Source organism: Carassius carassius, chromosome 29 (assembly GCF_963082965.1).
Source record: "Carassius carassius chromosome 29, fCarCar2.1, whole genome shotgun sequence".
NCBI lineage: Eukaryota > Metazoa > Chordata > Actinopteri > Cypriniformes > Cyprinidae > Carassius > Carassius carassius.
The window spans coordinates 21,455,300-21,477,851 of NC_081783.1; the positions used below are offsets into that span (position 1 = coordinate 21,455,300).

The following is a 22,552-nucleotide window of genomic DNA, read 5'->3' on the forward strand; positions in this document are numbered from 1 at the left end:
AATAAATCTTAAGAGAAATTTGAATCAAGGACTGAATTTGGAGAATCTTGAATAAATTGACAATTTACAGTACCTATCCCTTTAACAGAAGTTAAAAAGGAGCAACTTATTTTATATATATATATATATATATATATATATATATATATATATTAGTGGTGGGCATAGATACATTTTTTTAATCTAGATTAATCTCACTGTGATCTTGAAATTAATCTAAATTAATCTCACTGTGATCTTGAAATGAATCTAGATTAATCTAGATTAATCTAGATTAAAACGGCTCATTCGAATTCTGCCGAAGGCATTCAGAATATGTGTGTGTTACATACCTGGACTAATTTAGTGTGTTTTTGCCCCTGTGACCCAGTTTCTGTCTTCCGTATTTGGTTTGATTAGTTCCCAGGTGTGTCTATTCTATTCCCCATGTGTTCCATGTCCCTGTTAATTTAGTCATGCCATCCACCTGTGTTTCCCCAATTATCCCTTGTACATAAGCCTTGTCCTTTCAGTTCTGTTTTGTCGGGTCTACTTACTACTTACTTGCTACTTACGTGTGTCTTCCTCTGTGATCCATGTTTGTATAATGCCTATGTTGGATATAATAAAGCCTTGTTTCGTTTATCCCTCGGCTCCGTGTTCCTTCCGGCAGCGTAACCTGTAACAGACCTATAAGACCGACCTATAAAGTTTAAAAACTGCATGTTTTCCCTCCGTTTTGTTTTCCGTTTTTTCAGTCTTTTTCTTTCAGTAGTGTGTTGATGGATCCCCTCTATAGCCCCGAATTCCTCCTCCTTATGCTGGAGCAGGAAGGACGTTCCCTTGAGGACCATACCAGACGGTTTCTGCTGCTAGCAAATGCCACCAGCTACCTGGACTACACACTCTGCACCTTCTATAAGACCAGCCTGAACTCCAAGTGCAGAGCGTTGTTGTCCGAAAATGGTCTTCGGGAGGAATTCGCCGCATTCGTGGAGTGGACTCTGGCGAGAAATGGGTCACCTCTCACCGTCTGCCCCATGGAGGATCTCGCCAGTCCCACTCCCGACCCAGAGACCAGCCAGCCACCATCCCGCCACACGGAGCCAGAGCCCACCGCAGCCGCAGAGCCCGAGCCATCCAGTGACAAGGAGCAGGATCTCGAGAGCGCGACTGACCAGGTGTGCTATCCGGCAACACCGTGCATCGTGGGAGTCCTCGTGGAGATCGAGGGCGTGGAGAAAAGCCCTGCCCACACTCCTGCGACTGAGGGTGAGCTGTATGCGATCTCGGGAAAAAACATGGAGCAACGTATTTGGACTGGTCTATGGAGGTAATCCCTAATTTTCCTGTTTCTCCGCTGGTTCCGTCCAGCCCTAATCCCCCTGTGTACCCTCTCAGTCTCCCAATCCTACCTCCTCCAGTCAGTTCCTATGCTCAATTTCCGCTGGTTCCGCCCAGCCATGAATTTTCTGTTTCTCCGCTGGTTCCGCCCAGCCCTGAGTTTTCTGTTTGTCCGCTGGTTCCGCCCAGCCCTGAGTTTTCTGTTTCTCCGCTGGTTCCGCCCAGCCCTGAGTTTTCTGTTTCTCCGCTGGTTCCGCCCAGCAATGAATTTTATGTTTCTCCGCTGGTTCCGCCCAGCTCTGAATCTTCTGTGTCTCCGCTGGTTCCGCCCAGCTCTGAATCTTCTGTGTCTCCGCTGGTTCTGCCCAGCTCTGAATCTTCTGTGTCTCCGCTGGTTCCGCCCAGCTCTGAATCTTCTGTGTCTCCGCTGGTTCTGCCCAGCTCTGAATCTTCTGTGTCTCCGCTGGTTCCACCGAGCTCTGAATCTTCTGTGTCTACGCTGGTTCCGCCCAGTTCTGAATCTTCTGTGTCTCCTGTGTTCCCTCCCGGCCTCCCTCTCCCACCTCCTCCTGGACCTGCCGGTCCCTCTGCTCCACTTCCGCTGGTTCCGTCCAGCCCTGATCCTCCTGTCTTTCCTCCCATCCTTCCTCTCTCTCCTCCTCCAAGACCAGCCAGTTCCTCGTCATCCCTGCTGGTGCCAGTCAGTCCCGCAGCTCACCCTCAGTCCGCTCCATCTGGGCGCGATGGTTCGCCGCTGGACTACCAGTCTCCAGCTCCGCCTTGGCGCGTTAAGGCCCTGTCTCCGCCTCCAGCCTCCGAGCCCTGGACTCCTCCTCGGTCCTTCGACCCAGCGGCTCCGCCTTGGCTCTTAGCTCCCTCGTCTCCACCGTGGCCTGGCATCCCACCTGCTCCACCAGGCTCCCTCGTCCCTCCGGCTCCACCTTGGTCAGTCGTCGACTATCCACCGCTTTGGGACTCCACTCCTCTGGTTCCACCTCGTCACTCCATCCCTCCGGCTCTGTCAGGCTCCTCCTTCCCTCTGGTTCCACCTCCATCCTCGGTCGCTCCGGCTCCACAGCGGTCCTCCAGGACCCCGCCTCCGCCTTGGTCGCCTGAGCCTTCTGCTCCACCTAGGCCCTCCGGACCCTTGACGTCACCCTGGCTCTGTGGCTGTGCTGCTCCATCTTGGGCTCCTCATCCACCGGTGCAGTCTCCGCCTGTCGGCCCCCTGGTGTGGTCGACCCCTCCTTCACCATGGCTCCTCCCGCCGTCGACTCCACCATGGATCTCCGTCCTGGCTGGTCTCTGGTGGACCATCTGGCTCCTCCTGCTCCTGTCTCCTCCCTGGCTCCTCCCTCCGTCGTCTCCTCCCTGGCTCCTTACTCTGTGGTCCCTGTCTGCTTGCCCCCTCCTGGGAGTCTGTCCTCCACCGGAACCTCCTCCCAAGTTCCCACCCACGCCTCCCTCTGTTGTTTCTACGGTGCGAGGACGCACCTACCGGGAGGGGGGAGTACTGTTACATACCTGGACTCATTTAGTGTGTTTTTGCCCCTGTGACCCAGTTTCTGTCTTCCGTATTTGGTTTGATTCGTTCCCAGGTGTGTCTATTCTATTCCCCATGTGTTCCATGTCCCTGTTAATTTAGTCATGCCATCCACCTGTGTTTCTCCAAATATCCCTTGTACATAAGCCTTGTCCTTTCAGTTCTGTTTTGTCGGGTCTAATTACTCCTTACTTGCTACTTACGTGTGTCTTCCTCTGTGATCCATGTTTGGATAATGCCTATGTTGGATATAATAAAGCCTTGTTTTGTTCATCCCTCGGCTCCGTGTTCCTTCCGGCAGCGTAACCTGTAACAGTGTGTTACCCAAATAAAATTGACAAACAGTAAGTCTTTGAGAAGGGGTTTATCAAGCTAGGTGGTGCATTAGAAATGGGGCTCATCTCCTGTTTCCAAAATGCATCACAAAGTGCTTGGAAAAAGTGGGCCCTGTTTGAAATTGTTTAATTTGTATGTTCGTTTATTTTTATTTATTTGTGCTATTTACACAATGTTTAAGTTTTTTCAAGTTTGTATGTGTCAAGGTACAGAAACCAAATAATTACATGTAAAATAGCACTGGATAGTCTTCAATGTAAAAATTTAATATACAATCAAACCTACTTTATTCAGACACCTTCAACATTTCTCACATTATTACAGTTTTGCTATATATATCAAAAAATATATCTGGTGTCTGAATAATTTTGGGTTTGACTGTTAAAACTAAGTAATTCAGTCAAGAGCAGTGAGTGATTTTCAGTGAGTGATTTTCTTTAATTTTCTTAGATTAACCTTACAGCAGCCAGTAGCTAAATTAGGCGCGGTCACTTTAAGAGACGATGAACGCATCCAATATAATACACATCCCATTTTTGTCCTCAACTGTTCACTTTCACTTAAAAAATAACTCAACAGTTTTTTCGAGCATAATTTCCAAGGTGGATATTTTGACATATTTAGTATGTATTTGTCGGCACAAGAGCAAAAATAAGCAAATTGAGACGCCTTTCTCTGCGTGAGCCCTGAACACCAGAACACAGCAGGACTGAATTGGACTCTTTCACATCTTTTTGTTTGTTAAAACTGCGATTTGTATTTGTTCGTTCAGGTGCAGGAGGGACTTCGAGGAGAACATCGCAGAAGAGAGCTAGGTTCAGTGTCGCTGTCCTGTCTCTCTCTCTTGCGCAACGAACACAGTGCGCGAGTAACCAGCTACTCTGTTCAGCTTTTCCGTGTCTTGTGTTTGGATGCTTTAATGTTTAAATCGACAAGCGGTAAGGCTTAAAAACACGTGAAAAATATAAGCTTTCTTGATGATGCGTAGCAGTGGCCCGTCAACTGTCCTGAGCATCTTTTTAGGCTGGCCTCAGCCAGTCGGTTATATAAAATATCAAGGTGAAAGTCATCATAGCTTGCTTAGTATAGACCCAGCTCCCAACCCAACTTTGAGAATAGATTAACGGCGATATTTTTTTTATAGCCCGACTTTTTTTAAAGTCTCACGTTAACGCAGCACATTAACGCCGATAACGGCCCACCACTAATATGTATATATATATTTAAAGAAGCACAATTAGACAAATACAATATATATACAAATTAAACTCATTTTTCTTTACTGTAGGTTTTACTTAACATATATACATTTATTTGACATCTTTTGTTGGTTAACATTAATGACAGATGGGTATTTAATTTGGAATGCTGTCCTTTTAAGGCATGCATGAAATACTGACACTGTTCAGTTTTCACCCACCTGTTCACGTTCACTTAATCCATAACCTAATGTATTTACGTGAGATACTCTACACAATAAACATTTGGACTGTTGTGTGTGTATTTGAGCGCTGAGAACTGATCGCACACTGTGTATGAGAACTGAGTAAGTGAAGCATGCACAAGAGAGAACACTTCTATCAGCGTGATTTCGCCTATCCCGCCTTCACTAACTTTAATTTAATCGACAACGAATTGTGACTCCTGGGAAACTGGGAAAAATTTGACGTCTGGTTACCTTATCTCTACTCCTTCGGGTGCTGAGGCCATTGTTTCAGATCGCTAGTTCACGTTTTATTAGCCTATCCATCCACTGCAGCTGCTATACTGACCAGATGCAATCAGCCCTTATCCGATCGCAATCCAATGACAGGGACGCACATTTTGAAGGACAATAGCCTAAAGGATGCATTTTGAATTTCCAGTAGTCCTCAAATAACATTATAGTCCAGTCTCATCTAGTTAACGAAAACACAGCATAAATTTTGTCAATTTCGTCATCAGATTTTTTTTAGCTCGTCAACGTCTTATTCAAAGAAAAAAATGTTCGTTAACGAATATTTTTCATCGTCGTCTTCGCTAACGAAATTAACACTGCTAATGTGACCAAAAGTATTGGAACAGACTGACTTAAAATAGATTCAAGTGAAAATAGACTTAATATTTAGCTGCAAATCCTTTTCTTGCAATAACTGCATCAAGCCTGTTGCATCACCAAACTTCTGCATTCTTTTGTGATGCTTTTCTAGGCTTTCACCGCAGCTTCTTTTAGTTTTGGGGGTTACTCCCTACAGTCATTTCTTTAGCAGGTAAAATTCATATTCTGTAGTGTTTTGCCAGTCTAAAACCTTCCACTTCTTGCCCCTGATGTTTGCCCTCTTGTTGCTTTGGCACTATGTTTTGGGTCATTATCTTGCTGACCAATCAGTTTGGTTGCATATTTCTGTAAATTGGTAGACAAAATGTTTCTGTAGACTTCTGAGTTCATTTTGCTGCTGCTGTCATGTTACATCATCAATGAAGATTAATGAGACCATCCCAGAAAAAGCGTTGCAAGCCCAAGGCATGACATTACCTCCACTGTGATTCAGATGAGCTTGTATGTTTGGGATCATGAGCAGATCCTTTTTTTCTCCAAACTTCATCCTTTCCATCACTTTAGTAAAGGTTAATCTTTGTCTCATCAGAGACCAAAATTTTAGAACCTCATCTTCTATTCTTCTTACTAATAAATGTTGGTTTCCATCTTCTGGTGTAGCCTCTGTACTTTTGTTCATGAAGTCTTCTGCAAACAATAGATTGTGATTAGTGGTTGACCGATATATCACCATTGGCCGATAAGTTTTTCTGCTTGGCTGATGTATTTGAGGCGGGACTTTTATTTTATTTCATTTTTATTACTTTTATCTTTACTCCTGCCCTCTGGAGATTTTTGCTGATGTCACTAACAGTTTTAGGGTCTTGCTTTACAGCTGTATCAATGTCTATGTCATCAACTGTTGATGTTTTCCTTGGTCTACCTGTTCTTCCTCAGGACATTCCAAATGGTTGTAATGTACTGGCTAGGGCCAATGTTTGTGCAATGGCTCATTGATTTTCCATCTTCTCTCAGATTCACAATTGCTTGTTTTTCACCCATAGACAACTCTCTGGTTTTCATGTTGGTTACACATCTTCTAACTATACAGTAAATGCAGTCTGCAGAGGCAAAACCCAAATCTGAATCTGAAGGAAGACATTCAGTGATATTTCTTGTTTGAATAATCAATGAATAGGACAGAGCAGGGCAACAAAACACGCCTGTCAGTCACATGTTCCAATACTTTTGGTCACATGAACAATGGATGGGTTCAAACAAAAGGTGTTTCAGATCCAAAATGTTGATCTCTTGTCTCATATTTATCTTTTGATCTCAAACCCAAATGTTTTGACCTCACTGTTCCAATACTTTTGGATGTGTGTGTGTGTATACTGTATATGAAGAGTTTGGTCACAAAACGCAATAAATCCATTTTGATTCATTTTAGTAAAAATTAGTTTTCTTTACCAAGAAAGTGGCAAGATGAAAAACATTATTTTCTGTTTCAAACCTTCACATAGTATCTTTAGGTTATTATAACATTTTTTATTACTATTGATTTTCAAAGATTTATTATAAAATGTTATTATTTTCCCCCCAAAATTACAGTAAATCATGATACATTTTTTTCTCAAAATGCAATAAATCCATTGAATCAATATGAAAGTTATTTTTCATATTGAAACTGTTGAAAATACACAACATAGTAAGTTGATCCACTTATGACAGCCTCTGAACTTGATCAATACTAATTGTATTATATCATAATCAATACTTATATACAGACACTGGACTAAAAATACATTCATCAGTCATAACTTCCAAAATGAATTCAATGGGTCATCTTGTTAATACTATAAATTAATCACAGCAATAAAATAAAATGTAATCTTGAACAAGAACACTACAATATCACATTAGACCACAGAAATTCCAAAATTACATTTCCCTTACAAAAGTGCATTCATCTTGGCCATGTTACATTCATTTAGTTGACTAGTGCTATGTGCTGTATTAACAAAAACATAAATGACATTAATAAAAACAATAACACTGACAAGCTACGAGATATCACGTTCATAATCGAATGTGATTCATCTAATGAACGCGATATAGCACAGCTTGTCAGTGATCTACGGCTCTGTGTATTAAATGTTGCTCCATCTAAAAGCCTGTGATGGAGATTTACCTGTACTATTAATCACAGAACCGGCTTTACTGACGAGATGCGCATGACATCACATGTGATTTCTCGTGCAGCCCTTGTTTGTTGATCAGAAAGTACAAAGTAGAGGATTAAAACTAAGATGCAAAGTGTGTTCAAAGCGCTGCCATTACTGTCTAGAGTGTGTGGAATGGTGCGCTGTGATTGGTTGTTACTGTCTACAGTGCGTGTTATAGTGCGCTGCAATTGGTTGTTACTGTCTTGAGTGCGTGGAATGGTGAGCTGTGATTGGTTGAGCGGATATATCGTATTCTGCAAAAAGATAAGACCGGCTCTTGTCATGGTTTGCAAAAAAGGGAGAAAACATGATCTAATAACACTGCGAATATCGCATTTTGCATAAAATTTTAAATTCACTTTTCAATACCGACCAGAAACAATACTGATTATATATGCTTTATATATTTTCAGTTCTAATTTTACTTTTTTGTGCTTCTGTTTAAATATTATTATTTAGGTTTAATTAATGTTTATTTCAGCTTTAATGTTTATTTCCACTTAAATGTACTGTACATGCAAAAATCTATGAAATATACAAAGCAGCTTGTGAACTCAAAACTAAAATAGCACCGCAACATAACTAGCATTTCACAACTAATCAGATTTGATGTTTATTTTGCATTCAGACCTGACTTTTAAATTATTTTGTTAAGGTTGAAGTTTGTTGGTTTACATGCATATGCATTTCTCGGTAGGTTTATTGATTCTAGGAAATGTAAATCTATTTGTCTTGATGACAGTATATATGCTTCTTTGTTTTGTGACTGTGTGTGTGTGTGTGTGTGTTTACTGTAGTGTGTGTTATTGTGTGAGGTCAGAGGTGCCGTATTAACTGTGGCTCTCATGTGGATTAGAGGAACAATGCTTCAGTAATCACGTCTGTTCTTCAGCGGTACCGCGGTAAATACTGTCGTGTGTTACAGCATAATCTCCACCCTCAGAAACCCCACTGACTATAACATCTGTTACTCCTGAGAGACCGACAGAGAGAGAGAGAGAGACAACTGACCTGATGGACAGAGATGGGAGAAAAAAATATTGAAGAAGTGCAGAGAGACTGAGAGAGATGAATCAAAGTCACTGTCATGATCCTCTGCGTCTGTCACCTGGAAGCCTTTCCACAGACTTTAGTGTCGAACAACGTCATAAGTGACCCACAAATTAGACTCATCACGTCTTTATTGTCCTGACTAGATGCATCGCAATAAAGCCTCAAGCAGTGAAATCTGTCTTCCGATTGCGCCGTTCATACATTCAATTACTTTAGGATGTAGTGACTTTTGTGTTGCGTTGGCAAAAACAGGTCACAAGTGGGATGGGTTGGCATTCGAATTTGAACACTAAAATGAACTAACCACTAAACATAATGTGTTTGGATAGAAATTATAGCCATGCTTTATGCATCATTTTTTTGCAACGTATGCAACATTTAACACCATGACTCTCACTATAACCTGAACATAGAATCACTAAACGTAAAATGGCGTCAGGTGCTTGCGGAGCACTGGCTGCAATTTTAGTTTTTATGTTGTCTCTTAATGTTGTAGGTTTTAGATTTGAACAGATCTACAAGCATAATGGAAATAACGCATATATACGGGAGCCCGTTTATAAAGTCTGTGGATTCTCTGTGAACGCAGATAACAAACTTTTTGGATATGGCAGTTCTGCTTTGATCACCACGCAGACCCATTTTGCTGTCAGGAACAGAGCTCGTGGAAGGCAGCAGGCTGACGCTTTTGGCACAATATTATCTATCTGTCTGCTGCTCGCCGGAGATATTCACCAGTGTCCGGGGCCAAACGGCTTGCAAATGAAACACCGGCCAAAGACGAGTTGCAACAGTGACTGTCCTAACTGCGGTAAGGCTGTGAGGATTAACGCTAAAGCGGTCGCTTGTGACTTTTGCGATGCTTTTGTTCACATAAAGTGTGGAAATATTGCACCTAAAATCTATGATCTGGCCGTAAGGAGTAATTCTGACATTCCGTTAGCATGTAACAGGTGTTGCATGAATGAAATGTGTCACGTGAACGTCATTGATTGCTTGGAGGAGTTGGATATGCAGTGTTCTGATGATATTTTGGTTGATGCAAGGAATGACTGTGAGGCTGTCTTTAATCGGAAAGGGCTTCACTTTATTCATGTTAATGCAAGGAGCTTGCTGTCTAAACTTGAGGAGATCAGTCAACTTGCAAGAACCTCTAAGGCTGCTGTGATTGCCGTGTCAGAAACCTGGCTTGATGGATCAATACAGGATGTTGAAGTCGAGCTTGCGGATTACTCCATTTACAGGCACGATCGGAACAGAAACGGAGGAGGAGTGTGCCTATTTATAAGGAATGATTTGTCATATAACCCGCGGGCTGATCTACAGGTGGAAGGTTTGGAGACTGCATGGATTGAGCTATTGCTTCCTAAAACTAAACCCATTATCATTTGTGTTTGTTATAGACCCCCTAAGCAAACAGATTTTTATGAACTTCTCGAAATGGTCTGCTATAAGAGTAATGTATGTATGGAGAACGAATGTATTCTTATGGGGGATTTTAACACAAATGTATTGCAGCCTAGTAAGAGCAGCCTGAAAGAATCTCTTCTAACTTTTTGCAAGGTGTCGGGCCTAAAACAGTTAATCGCTGAACCTACTAGAGTGTCTGCTAACAGTCAGTCCCTATTAGACTTAATATTAGTTTCAGAACATAAAAATATTTCACAATCAGGCATCCTTGATATTGCTTTGAGTGATCATAGTGTCACCTATTGTACTCGTAAAATATCTAAATCACTATTGAAGACTGGCAGCCATAGTTCAATTAGATATAGATGTACAAAACATTATACAGCTGAGGAATTTAAAGAAATGCTTTCTAGAAGGAATTGGTCAGATGTTTTCGGAAGCAATGATGTTGATGGGGCCTGGTCTTTGTTTAAACAGCACTTTTTAGAAACTCTTGATAATGTTGCACCAATGAAGGAAACCAGAATTAAACAGAGAAGTGCAATTTGGATGACTTCTGACATTCTGGATCTTATTAGACAACGGGATAAATGGTTCAGAAAGTTTAAGAGGTCAACTTTGTCTTGTGACTATGATAAATATATATATTTTCGTAATCAGGCTAGTTACAAGGTACAGAAAACAAAGTCTGAATTTTATGTTGATGCTATTACGTCAAATTTACATCAGCCTAAAAAGCTGTGGAAAGTTTTTACTGATATGGCTGTTAAAGGAAAATCAAAATCTAAGTCTGGCAATATTGGGTTAGTTATTGAGGATAAAATGATTTCTGACAAACAGCAGGTTGCTTGCGTTTTTAATACTTTTTTTACAACTGTTGCTGCCAGTCTGGTCGATAAGCTGCCGAAGGTGTCAGGTAGATATGGCCCATCATTTGTAAACTCCTTTTATAAAACCAAACATGTCACTTCTGATGTTTTTGAAATTGATCCTGTCTCAGAGGAAAGGGTGAGATTGTGTCTATCCACTTTGTCAATTAACAAAGCTACTGGACATGACCTTATTCCGTCCAGATTTTTGCGCGATAGTGCCAATGTAATTTCTAGGGTGCTCACCCATATAATAAATTTGTCTTTAAGTCAGGGTATTTTTCCATGTGATATGAAAAGGGCCCGGGTAGTCCCCCTTTTTAAGAAAAATAGTAGATTAGATGTTGGTAATTATAGGCCTGTATCAATTCTGACAGCAATATCAAAGGTGTTTGAGCGTCTTGTGTATGAGCAGGTGGAAGAGTACCTTGTTAAACATAATCTGCTATATGAACTGCAGTCTGGATTTAGAGCAGCATATTCGACTGAAACCTGTCTTATTCATTTATGTGATTATATTCGACAAAACTTTGATGAAGGAAAGTATGTGGGTATGATTCTTCTTGATTTACAAAAAGCCTTTGATACTGTAAATCATGCAATTTTATTATCAAAGCTGCAAAGTATAGGCTTCAGAAATTCTGCGGTGAAATGGTTCACCTCTTACCTCACTGGAAGAACTCAATTTTGTGATGTTGCGGGGGCCATATCAGATTCTCGAGATATTACTTTTATTTTTAGTTTATATTAATGATATGCCAGCTGCTGTGAAATGTAAGCTGCTTTTATATGCTGATGATTCTGCATTGTTGGTCTCTGGGGATGACATCAGCGAGATTGAGAAGACTCTGGGTAACGAATTAAATAGTGTCAGAAAGTGGCTTATAGACAACAGGCTTTCAATACATCTGGGAAAAACTGAGTCCATTTTATTTGGAACAAAAAAAAAGTTGTCTAAAATAAAATTGCTTAAGATCAAATGTAATGGCACTGAAATAGTGTCTCAGAAAAGTGTTACATACTTGGGGTTAACATTAGACCAGTCATTAACCTGTTCATCTATTGCTGACAAAATACTATCCAAGTGTGCAGGTAAATTGAAATTTTTGTATCGCAGAACAAGGCTTTTAGATTTTTCTATCAAGAAATTACTGGTTGTATCGTTGATTCAATGTCATTTCGATTATGCATGCTCAGCTTGGTACTGTGGATTATCAGTTAAACTTAAAAACAGACTGCAAGTGATGCAAAATAATGTTATCCGCTACCTGTTAAATGCACCCCCTAGGACTCATATTGGCAGAGATGCTTTTAAAAGAGTAGGTCTGTTGCCAGTACAGGTTAGAGTGGAGCAGTTAAAGCTGAATCATATGTATAATGTTATAAATGGTTCTGCTCCCAAATATTTACTGTCCAATATAAAAATGGTTCATACACAGCATTACCATAATACTAGGGCCAGTATCCGTTCTTGTAAAGTGCCCAGAGTCAACAATGCAGCTGGAAGTTCTTTTTTTTATACAGGTATCATGTTGTGGAATAATTTGCCAATTTCCCTCAAAATGGTAAATACCAGAGGGACTTTTAGATACCAGGTTAAGGCCCTTTTATGGAATAGAGTAGCTGATCTTTTTAACTAGCACTGAGTGATTTATGATTGCCTGTTTTTAGGATGTTGTTGAAATCCGGATGATTTGTGTAAATGTTTTTGTCTTTGACTTATAATAGGTCTTTGTTTGTGTGAATTGTTTTACCACCAAGGACCATGTTGGAAATAAGTGTTTACACTTTTACATGTTATCCTTTGGATTATGTATGTCTTTCAATCCATAAATAAATAAATAAAAAAAAAATAAAAAATCATATCAATTAAATAATGCATGAATCAAATGCAGGTGTTTCTTCATACATTCTGCTAAATGAATAAATATAAACGTAAACACATTATCGTGTGAATTTTGACAAGCAAATGGAAATTTGTCCATTGAATGGTATTTATATATTGAAAAAAAAAACTTGAATTAACACCGTTGAGAACACAATCTGTTTTGATGCTATTTAAATACATAATTATAAATTACACATTAAATACAAAAAGGTTATAAAAACAAACTTAAATTAAAGTGGCTGGAAAGTGAAGCATTATTCTGTGTAGTGTAGTTTATATGATAAAATGATCTATCTTTTTAAGATATACATCTAGTATTTATACATGCATTTGTGTTGCAACTCCTGCACTGGTTTACTAGTGTCCTTTTTGGGAAATATTTTGATTGTATGAAATATTGTATACATCACTTACATGCTTTTATGGTTGAAACCACATCTTTTTCATGTTGACTCATTTATTTTGATTATAAACAAACTGGTAGTTGTTAAAATGTTGTTAACCGAGAAGATTATGCACTGCTTACACATCTAACATTTACATTTATGCATTTAATATTTTGATTGTATGAAATAATTTATACATCACTTAAATGCTTTTATGGTTGAAACCACATCTTTTTCATGTCGACTCATTTATTTTGACTATAAACAAACTGGTAGTTGTTAAAATGTTGTAAACCGAGAAAATTATGCACCGCTTACATTTATACATTTACATTTTACATTTATGCTTTTAGCAGACACTTTTATCCAAAGCGACTTAGAGTGCATTCAGGCTAACAGTTTTTACCTAACATGTGTTCCCTGGGAATCGGACCCACAACTTTGCACTGCTAATGCAATGCTCTACCACTTGAATCACAGGAACATCTTCTTTGAAATGGACCTGAAGTCCTGGTGGGAAAGGGGTATAACAGTGTATAAGTGTGCGAATGTGTGATGATGGATATGTGAAATGTATCTCACAATTGTAATTTCTCTCTCTCTCATCAGACTGTATGAAGGGAAGGAACAGGCAGAGTTTGAGGAATCTCTCAAAAGTTTATTTGAGTCAATCAATAACCTGATGAAAAGTGACTACACCACTACACTACTGCAGCAGGTATATTTAATTTATGATTTAAAAAAATCCTTTATTTATATTTTTTATATTTTTAGAGCATATCAAATTTTATATAAATGTGTGTGTGTGTGTGTGTGTGTGTATTGTAGGTGGCCGCTCTGAAGTACTTGCCCACAGTCCTGCAAGATGTGGAAAATGTGTTCAATGCAAAACTCCTCAGGTGTGTCTCATAGCAGCCTAAAGTCTCTAAAACACCCCTGATCGCTATGTGCTGAACTGATGTCTTGACAGCAGTTTCTACAAGTGCTTGAAGACACTTTAAATGACTGCCATCAGTTTGTGACGTCAGAAATCAATCACCACAAACACACAGACTCTCCTTCAGTCTGAAGCTGATGGTCCTTAATGCACTTGTCCTCTTACATTTACCTGATCTACTTGGACGCTAATGCTATAATAATTGTAATATGACTTTAACTAGTTTAGCTGCTCATGTGCTTAACTGAGGCGCTTTAATGAGTTTGAGAAACAGTGGAGCGAGTTTCTCTCATATGGATAGTTTCATTTTAGTGTTTTTATCTAGTTAGAGCCGGGAGTGTGTGTGTGTGTTTAGTTCATCACTGCACACAAAACACAGGTGATTGTTGTGGCTCCAAGAGGGTCGATATGATACAGTAGTTTCTCACAGACCCTGGCGGCGTTCAGACTCGATCAATAAAACACAGGTCACTTTCTCTGCCTACAGCAGCCTCAGCATATATTTATGGATTCATTTCTGCTATTTTTATCTTTAATTCAAGATTATTGATAAAGATCTTCTACAGAAATAGAGTATAAACTGACACTTACTGTTGTACAAAAACCGATTAGATGACTTACAAAATATCACTAAATGAGACATTAAGTGCATGAACTTCTTTGAAGCTGTTTAAAAAATGTTGTCAGTCGATCTCATTTACTTTTTTAATACTATACTTTTCTGTCTGTTTACAGTAAGCTGTTGTATGATTTCTACACATGCATTCCTCCGGATAAACTACAGAAACAGAAAGTGGCGTCCATGACTGTGATCGTGGGCAGCAAACTCTTCCACAGACAAGGTAAAACACATGCTAATGAAAGTCTGAGATGTCGTTGCAAATCTGGAGCCCCTCCCCCTATATTTACACCTGAAACTATATTGTAAAAAAACAAAAACAAAAAAAACCAAAAAACCTTTTGAGTCATAAATACTGTACATAAGTACTGAGTTGTTAATTACTTTAAACTAGGGATACCGATAATCGGTATAGGCCGATAAATCAATTACCTGGCCATCGGCCAATTGTTTGAAAACAGCTAATGGGCTGATTATTTTCTGTCAATCAAAAGGCAGTGAAAAAGCATGTCAGACAGCAACTTGAAAATTGAATTCAGGGCTGTCCAGGTTAAACTGAGAATAATGCAATAATGCTGACAATTGACACAGGTTCTATTTGACCCTATGCATCACCTGTAGTTTAAGCCAGGATTGCCGGGTCCACAGTTTTCCCTTCACAAAACATTATTTGTAATGTGCCTCCAATCCAATAATCAAAAAAAGCTTTGTGCTTTGTTACTTCTGTTAAGAAACAAAGCCTCGGTTTTCAAATCCTGTATATTTTATCACAAAATTCAAACAATAAATGGCATTTTGATGCTCTTAAATGTGGTGTGACAGATTGATGTAGCAGCTTCAGTTTTATGCAGCAGAGAAGAGCGTGAGTCTTAGCCACTTTAATTCGTGAAATAAACATGAAAGGACTTCAGAAACAACACTGAAAGATACATTGCAACTTACCAAAATGTTCATGTTTCACATAATCACTCAATCAGCATTTTAATTGAAAGAAAGAAATCAAATAAAACAGCTTATGTACAATATAACTTAACATTGCATTTACCTCAGGAAAGTTACCCAATGTTCACAGCTCATTAGTTATATAGAAAAAACTAGAGGGAGCATATTTACTGTTAATTATATATGTATGTTTGAATAAATCTGTCATGAAGTTTTTTCTGAAACCTAATTGAGTTGTATACACCCAGATAGCACAAGTATGTCTGCAAGGTGTTTGTTAAAGATTGCTTGAGCTGGAAAGCATCTGCTGTGTAAAAACATCTCATAGACGTTTTTAAGATGTAAGTTTTACAAACATTCTGAATCATAAACATTTTCGTAAATTTTCTAAACGTGTATAAATCTGATAGGAAACTTCCTATAGATGTATTGCAGATATGCAGACACTCTATAAAAATAAGTCTTGCAGATGTAAATGCAGATGTCAAATAGACGTCTCTGGGATGCATGTGTGCTTTCAGGGCAGACGTTTTTATTTGAGTGTGATTTTAAGTGTTGTTGCTTATTTCAACCTCTATTGTACCAGTGTGTGTGTGTGTGTGTGTGTGTGTGTGTGTGTGTGTGTGTTTATATATATATATATATATATATATATAGGGCTAATCCATAGGGAGAAGGCAGAAACACACGTACACATAGATGAGACCGGACAACCAAACACTGAACTGAATGCAACTTATAAGGCGAATGTTACTAAAAAGACACACCTTAATATAATGACACAATAAACGGGATGCGGAACACATGGAGGGAAAGCACAACATAATGAGTCCAGGGGCATGACATTACTCCCCCCTCCCTGAAGGTGTGACCTCGCACTGTGGAACAACAGAGGGGGGGAGACTGGGTGGAAACCAAGGAGGAGGTACTGGTGGAGGACGGACCCCCGGGAGGGGTCCAGCCGACAAAGACCACAGAGGGAGAAGCCAGGGAGGAGACGACGGAGGGAGGAGCTAGGGAAGAGACAGGAGGAACCCAGAGAAGGAGGAGCCAAGCGGGACTCAGGCCCACAGCCATGATGGCGGGCCATGGTGGAGCCGACAGAGGGAGAAGCCATGGTGGAGGAAGGGCCGATGACTCCTGAGGGCCGACCGACGGTGGCTGAGCAGGTGGAGGAGAAGCCCGAGGCGGAGACGTAGAGCTGATGAGCCAGGGCAACACAGAGGATTCGGAGGACCAAGGTGGAGCAGATGACGCTGACGACCGAGGCGGGGATCCAGAGGGCCGTGATGGAGCCAGAGCGACCGAGGACTGAGGTGGAGCTGGAGGGCAGTAGGAGCCTGACAGAGCCAGAGGGACGAGGTGAAGCCAGAGGAGTTGAGTCCTGAGACAGCGGATGGTCGACGACAGACCAAGGCAGAGCCGGAGGGACGAGGGAGCATGGTGGAGCTGGTGGACTGATGGGCCACGGTGGAGAGGAGGGAGCTAGGAGCCATGGTGGAGCCGCTTTGTCGAAGGGCAATGTTGGAGTCCGGGACCCAGAGGCTGGAAGTGGAGACAAGGGATCCTCCAGCCATGACGCCGATGGACAGTGACAGACCAGCAGCTAATCCAGCATACAGATGGTGGGCTGAGGGTGAGCAAAGGGGCTGACAGGTGACAGCGGTGGCGATGGAGAACCAGAGATGATAGGAGAAGGCAGTAGAGGGAGGGTGGGTGGCAATACGTTGTGGCCTCTGGCTCAACGGCGATCTTCAACTCTGTCGCCGTCCATGGCGATGGCTTGTCGGTCACAATGGGCTCTGGTTCTCCATCAGCGGTGGGCTCAGGCTTCTGCTCCGCGCAGCGGGGAGATAGTGGGCTGGGTTCTGGGCCCGGAGTGGGGCTGGTGTCGTCCGAGGTCCGAGTCAGAGGCGATCCACAGGACACCATCACCCACTCCACAAAGGCGCCGGAATTCCCCAGAGGACCATTTCTGGACAACTACGCTCTGCACTCGTTTTTCATGGTACGGACTTCTATCATAGTGTCGTGCAGGAGAGAAACACGTAACGAAGAAGATGATGATACAAAGTCTTTAATAATCCACATAGGGCTAATCCATAGGGAGAAGGCAGAAACACATGTACACATAGACAAGACTGGACAACCAAACACAGAACTGCAACTTATAAGGCGAATGTTAATGACAAGACACACCTGAACATAATGACATAATAAACATGTGACATGGAACACATTGATGGAAAACACAACATAATGAGTCCAGGGGCGTGACAATGTTAGACCCTTGTAATACCCCCAAATATTGTCTCAAACTAGTCAAACAGTTATCTGAACAAAGATGTTCAAACAATACTGCTGAAACATTAAGGATTTGTGAGTTCCCAGCATGCATTGCAGCATGAAGATCCAAGATGGCGCCGCACATGGCTGCTTCAGTGCTTGGCTCTCCAGTGTTTGTACTGTTTTTGTTCGTTTTTCCTGTTTTTTGTTTAACAAACACGATCAGTTTCACCAGGGATGAACTGCTGAACATTCGGCAGAACACACCACATGATATTTTTCCGGATTTCTATTATACAGACGTTTTACTGAACATTGTTATCGGAGGAGCAGCGGCGCTGATCAAGCGCTTCAGGACGCGCAGACGGGGAAAGCGAGCGGGAGCGCTCGTCAGACTCAGGAAGCGCGGATTTCGAACGCCGTTGCCTAGCATCCATCTCGCAAATCTCCGCTCTCTACCCAACAAAACGGACGAACTCCTTCTGCTCTCTCGGACAAATAAGGATTTCTCTCACTCTGCTGCTCTGTGTTTCACGGAAACCTGGCTGAATGACGCCATACCGGACAGCGCACTCCATCTGCCGGGCTTTCAGCTGTTCAGAGCGGACCGCGAAGCAGAATCAACGGGGAAATCGCGCGGCGGCGGGACATGCTTTTACATCAATGAACGGTGGTGTACAGATGTAACTGTATTAAAGAAGATGTGCTGTCCTGATCTAGAAACGCAGTTTATCAACTGCAAGCCGTTCTATTCGCCGCGGGAGTTTCACTCGTTCATTCTGGTTAGTGTTTACATCCCTCCTCAAGCGCAAGTAAGTCTGGCTTTACAGAAACTCGCTGATCAGATCACAGACACAGAACAACAACACCCGGACTCTGTTTTAATCATTCTTGGGGACTTTAATAAAGCCAATCTCTCCCGTGAACTGCCAAAATACAGACAGCATGTTACCTGTCCCACCAGAGACAGTAATATACTGGATCACTGTTACACCACAATAAAGGATGCATATCACTCTGTTCCACGAGCAGCTTTGGGACGTTCTGATCACTGTCTGGTTCATCTTATACCGACCTACAAGCAGAAACTTAAATCTGCTAAACCTGTAGTAAAGACTTTGAAGAGATGGACCAGCGAAACAGAGCAGGATTTACAATCTTGTTTTGACATCACAGACTGGAGCGTTTTTGAAGCTGCTACCACCGATCTGGACGAACTCACAGAGACCGTAACATCCTATATTAGTTTCTGTGAGGATATATGCATTCCTACCAGGACTTATTTAACATTCAACAATGATAAGCCATGGTTTACAGTAAAACTCAGACACCTTCGTCAGGCCAAAGAGGATGCCTACAGAAATGGGGACAGGGTCTTGTACAACCAGGCCAGGAACACACTGAACAAAGAGATTAGAGCGGCTAAAAAGACCTACGCTAAAAAGTTGGAAGACCAGTTTACTTCCAACGACTCTACTTCAGTTTGGAGAGGACTGAGAGCCATCACAAACTACAAGACACCATCCCCTTGCACTGAGGCTAATCAACGACTTGCTAACGACCTGAATGAGTTTTATTGTAGATTTGAAACCCCCAACACCCACTCTGACCATCTCCCTACACAACCATTAACACCTCCTGCAATCCCCCTCTCCATACCTCCTGCTCTTCAAATCTGTGAAGATGATGTGCGCCAGGTCTTCAAGAAAAACAAAAGAAGAAAAGCACCAGGCCCAGATGGCGTTACACCAGCCTGTCTGAAAACCTGTGCTGACCAGCTGGCCCCCATCTTTTCACAGATCTTCAACAGATCTCTGGAGTTGTGTGAAGTGCCTTCCTGCTTCAAACGCTCAACCATAATCCCCATTCCAAAGAAACCCAAGATAACAGGACTTAACGACTACAGACCTGTGGCTCTAACGTCTGTCGTCATGAAGTCGTTTGAAAAACTGGTTCTGGCTTATCTGAAGGACATCACTGGACCCTTACTGGACCCCCTGCAGTTTGCGTACCGAGCAAACAGGTCCGTGGATGATGCAATCAACATGGCATTGCACTTCATCCTGCAACATCTGGACAAAACAGGGACTTATGTGAGGATCCTGTTTGTGGACTTTAGTTCGGCTTTCAACACCATCATCCCAACAACCCTCCAGACCAAACTGACCCAGCTCTCTGTTCCTAGCTCTATCTGTCAGTGGATCACCAGCTTTCTGACAGATAGGCAACAGTTAGTGAGACTGGGGAAATTCATGTCAAACAGCTGCTCCACCAACACTGGTGCCCCTCAGGGATGTGTTCTCTCCCCTCTGCTCTTCTCCCTGTACACCAACGACTGCACCTCTAAAGACCCCTCTGTCAAGCTCCTGAAGTTTGCAGACGACACTACAGTCATCGGCCTCATCCAGGACGGTGACAAGTCTGCTTACAGACAGGAGGTTGAGCAGCTGGCTGTCTGGTGCAGTCTTAACAACCTGGAGCTGAACACGCTCAAAACAGTGGAGATGACTGTGGACTTTAGGAGAAACCCCCCTGCACTTTCCCCACTCACCATCATGAACAGCACTGTGACTGCAGTGGAGTCATTCAGATTCCTGGGAACCACCATCTCTCAGGACCTGAAGTGGGACAATCACATTGGCTCCATTGTGAAAAAAGCCCAACAAAGGTTGTACTTCCTTCGCCAGCTGAGGAAGTTTAACCTGCCACAGGAGCTGCTGAAACAGTTCTACTCAGCCGTCATTGAGTCAGTCCTGTGTACTTCAATTACTGTCTGGTTTGGTTCAGCAACAAAATCAGATATCAGAAGACTACAGAGAACTGTTCGGACTGCTGAAAGGATTATTGGTGCTCCCCTGCCCACCCTCCAAGAACTGTACACATCCAGAGTGAGGAAAAGGACTCAGAAAATCACTCTGGATCCCTCACATCCAAGTCACCCCATCTTTGAACTTTTGCCATCTGGCCGGCGCCTCAGAGCCGCAAATACAAGAACAGCAAGGCACAAGAATAGTTTCTTCCCCCAGGCAATCTACCTCATGAACAGTTAAATGTTTCCCACTTAAACTTATGCAAAAATGTGCAATATCCTTATTTATTTGTTACCCCTCCATCCTAGAACATTCCTGCATCTCACTCAATCCTATTCCATTATCATTTATAGCACAATTGTTTATACACTTATTTATTTGCCAATTTGTAAATCTCCTGTAATTTTTTTTTTTTTTTTTTTTTTTTTTTCTTTTTTTTTTTGTCTGTGTGTTGTTGTCTCTGTTTACTGGAAGCTTATGTCACTAAAACAAATTCCTTGTATGCGCAAGCATACTTGGCAATAAAGCTCTTTCTGATTCTGATTCTGATTCTGATGAATAAATTAGGCATTTACTCTTAAAGGATTATTTCTTTTAATTTCTTTTCTTCTCCCAGCGTCTTTGATATGTTATTTTACACTGTATTTTTCGACACTCTTTCTCTCTCTAGGTTCATATGATGGCCTCTGGCCTCCTCTTGCCAAACGCCCTTTTAACTAGATTCTATAAAGTGATGAATGGTGTGTGTGTGTGCTCTTTAACTTCGATTAGATGCAGACGGGTGATGAATGTGTTTGTATGTGTGTGTTTTAAGAGTCTGATGGTTTTGCTCATGAGCGCGATGATGGATTGTGTTGAGTGTGTGTGTTTGATGATGGGTAATGATAGACAGATTCATCATCCAGCCTCATTTAACCTTAAGTGTTAACCTTTGCTTGTATTCGTTGTAAAATCTACCAACACTCTTGTCAGTGCATGACCAGGGTTATTATAGCTAACTAAAACTAGAAGAAAAACTAGATTTTTTTTTTACATCGACTGAAATAAAATATAAAAAAGTCAACTTGTGATATATAGCCTACATTTATAAAGATATACAAATCTATGCATCAGCACATTTATGTACATCTTATTCACTATAATTAAATTGTGGCAGGCAATTTTATTACTGTATATATATCAACATCATATTATTCCTCCCAGCTCTCTAGTTATTGATATCAGCATCGCCTGTACAGTCACTGACTAATAATGGACACACATATGATGAAGTGTGTATTAGCCTATCTGACTTGATGAGTTTCATCTGTGCTAGATTATTAAATGTTGATGTTATTGTTGTAATGACAGATGTTTTTGGCTGTGGTATTTTGTCTAGAATTGTTTTCTCGAATTAACTTGACAGGCCTGAGTTTTAGAGAGACTTTGTACTAGCAACGCTGTTGTGAAATGAAATTCAGGGCATTTTAAAAACCAAAATTGCAGATTATTGATCAGTTTTTTTGCCTGTCTCTGCTTGGCTTGCCACAAAATCAGATTCACTCTACAGATTCCACTGCAAATTATAATTTTTCCATTCCAGTTGCATTCAACATCCTCTTAGTTTGCATGAGACACCATGTTTCAGAATTCAATTCATGCATTTTATTGAGCACAATCACAAGCTGTCCGCTCCATATGTGTCCAGTACGTTCGCTCATAAATATTCATGAGCGCTGCTATTTCACCTCTAGCGATTGGTCCAGATCTGCTTGACATCACAACACGAGGATTCCTCTTTTGTCCTGCATGATGCGGCCAGCTGTTTACTTATTCATATATTCATGTGTCATTTTGTTTATTTTTGAATTACCGTGTTCCCCGTAAGCAGTCCTGACAGGCATTTTAATTGAAATTTATCTGGCCGGC

At 41.4% G+C, this 22,552-nt stretch overlaps 1 protein-coding gene across 1 annotated transcript in view; it reads left to right on the forward strand.

Annotated features, from left to right (window-relative positions):
• The window catches only part of LOC132109877 (dedicator of cytokinesis protein 2-like), a 125,754-nt gene that overhangs the window by 32,654 nt on the left and 70,548 nt on the right, over window positions 1–22,552 (forward strand). Inside the window, exons 22-24 of the mRNA XM_059516274.1 lie at window positions 13,660–13,768; window positions 13,879–13,949; window positions 14,723–14,829. Of these exons, the coding sequence (XP_059372257.1) occupies window positions 13,660–13,768; window positions 13,879–13,949; window positions 14,723–14,829 (287 nt within the window). The remainder of the gene's footprint in view (window positions 1–13,659; window positions 13,769–13,878; window positions 13,950–14,722; window positions 14,830–22,552) is intronic.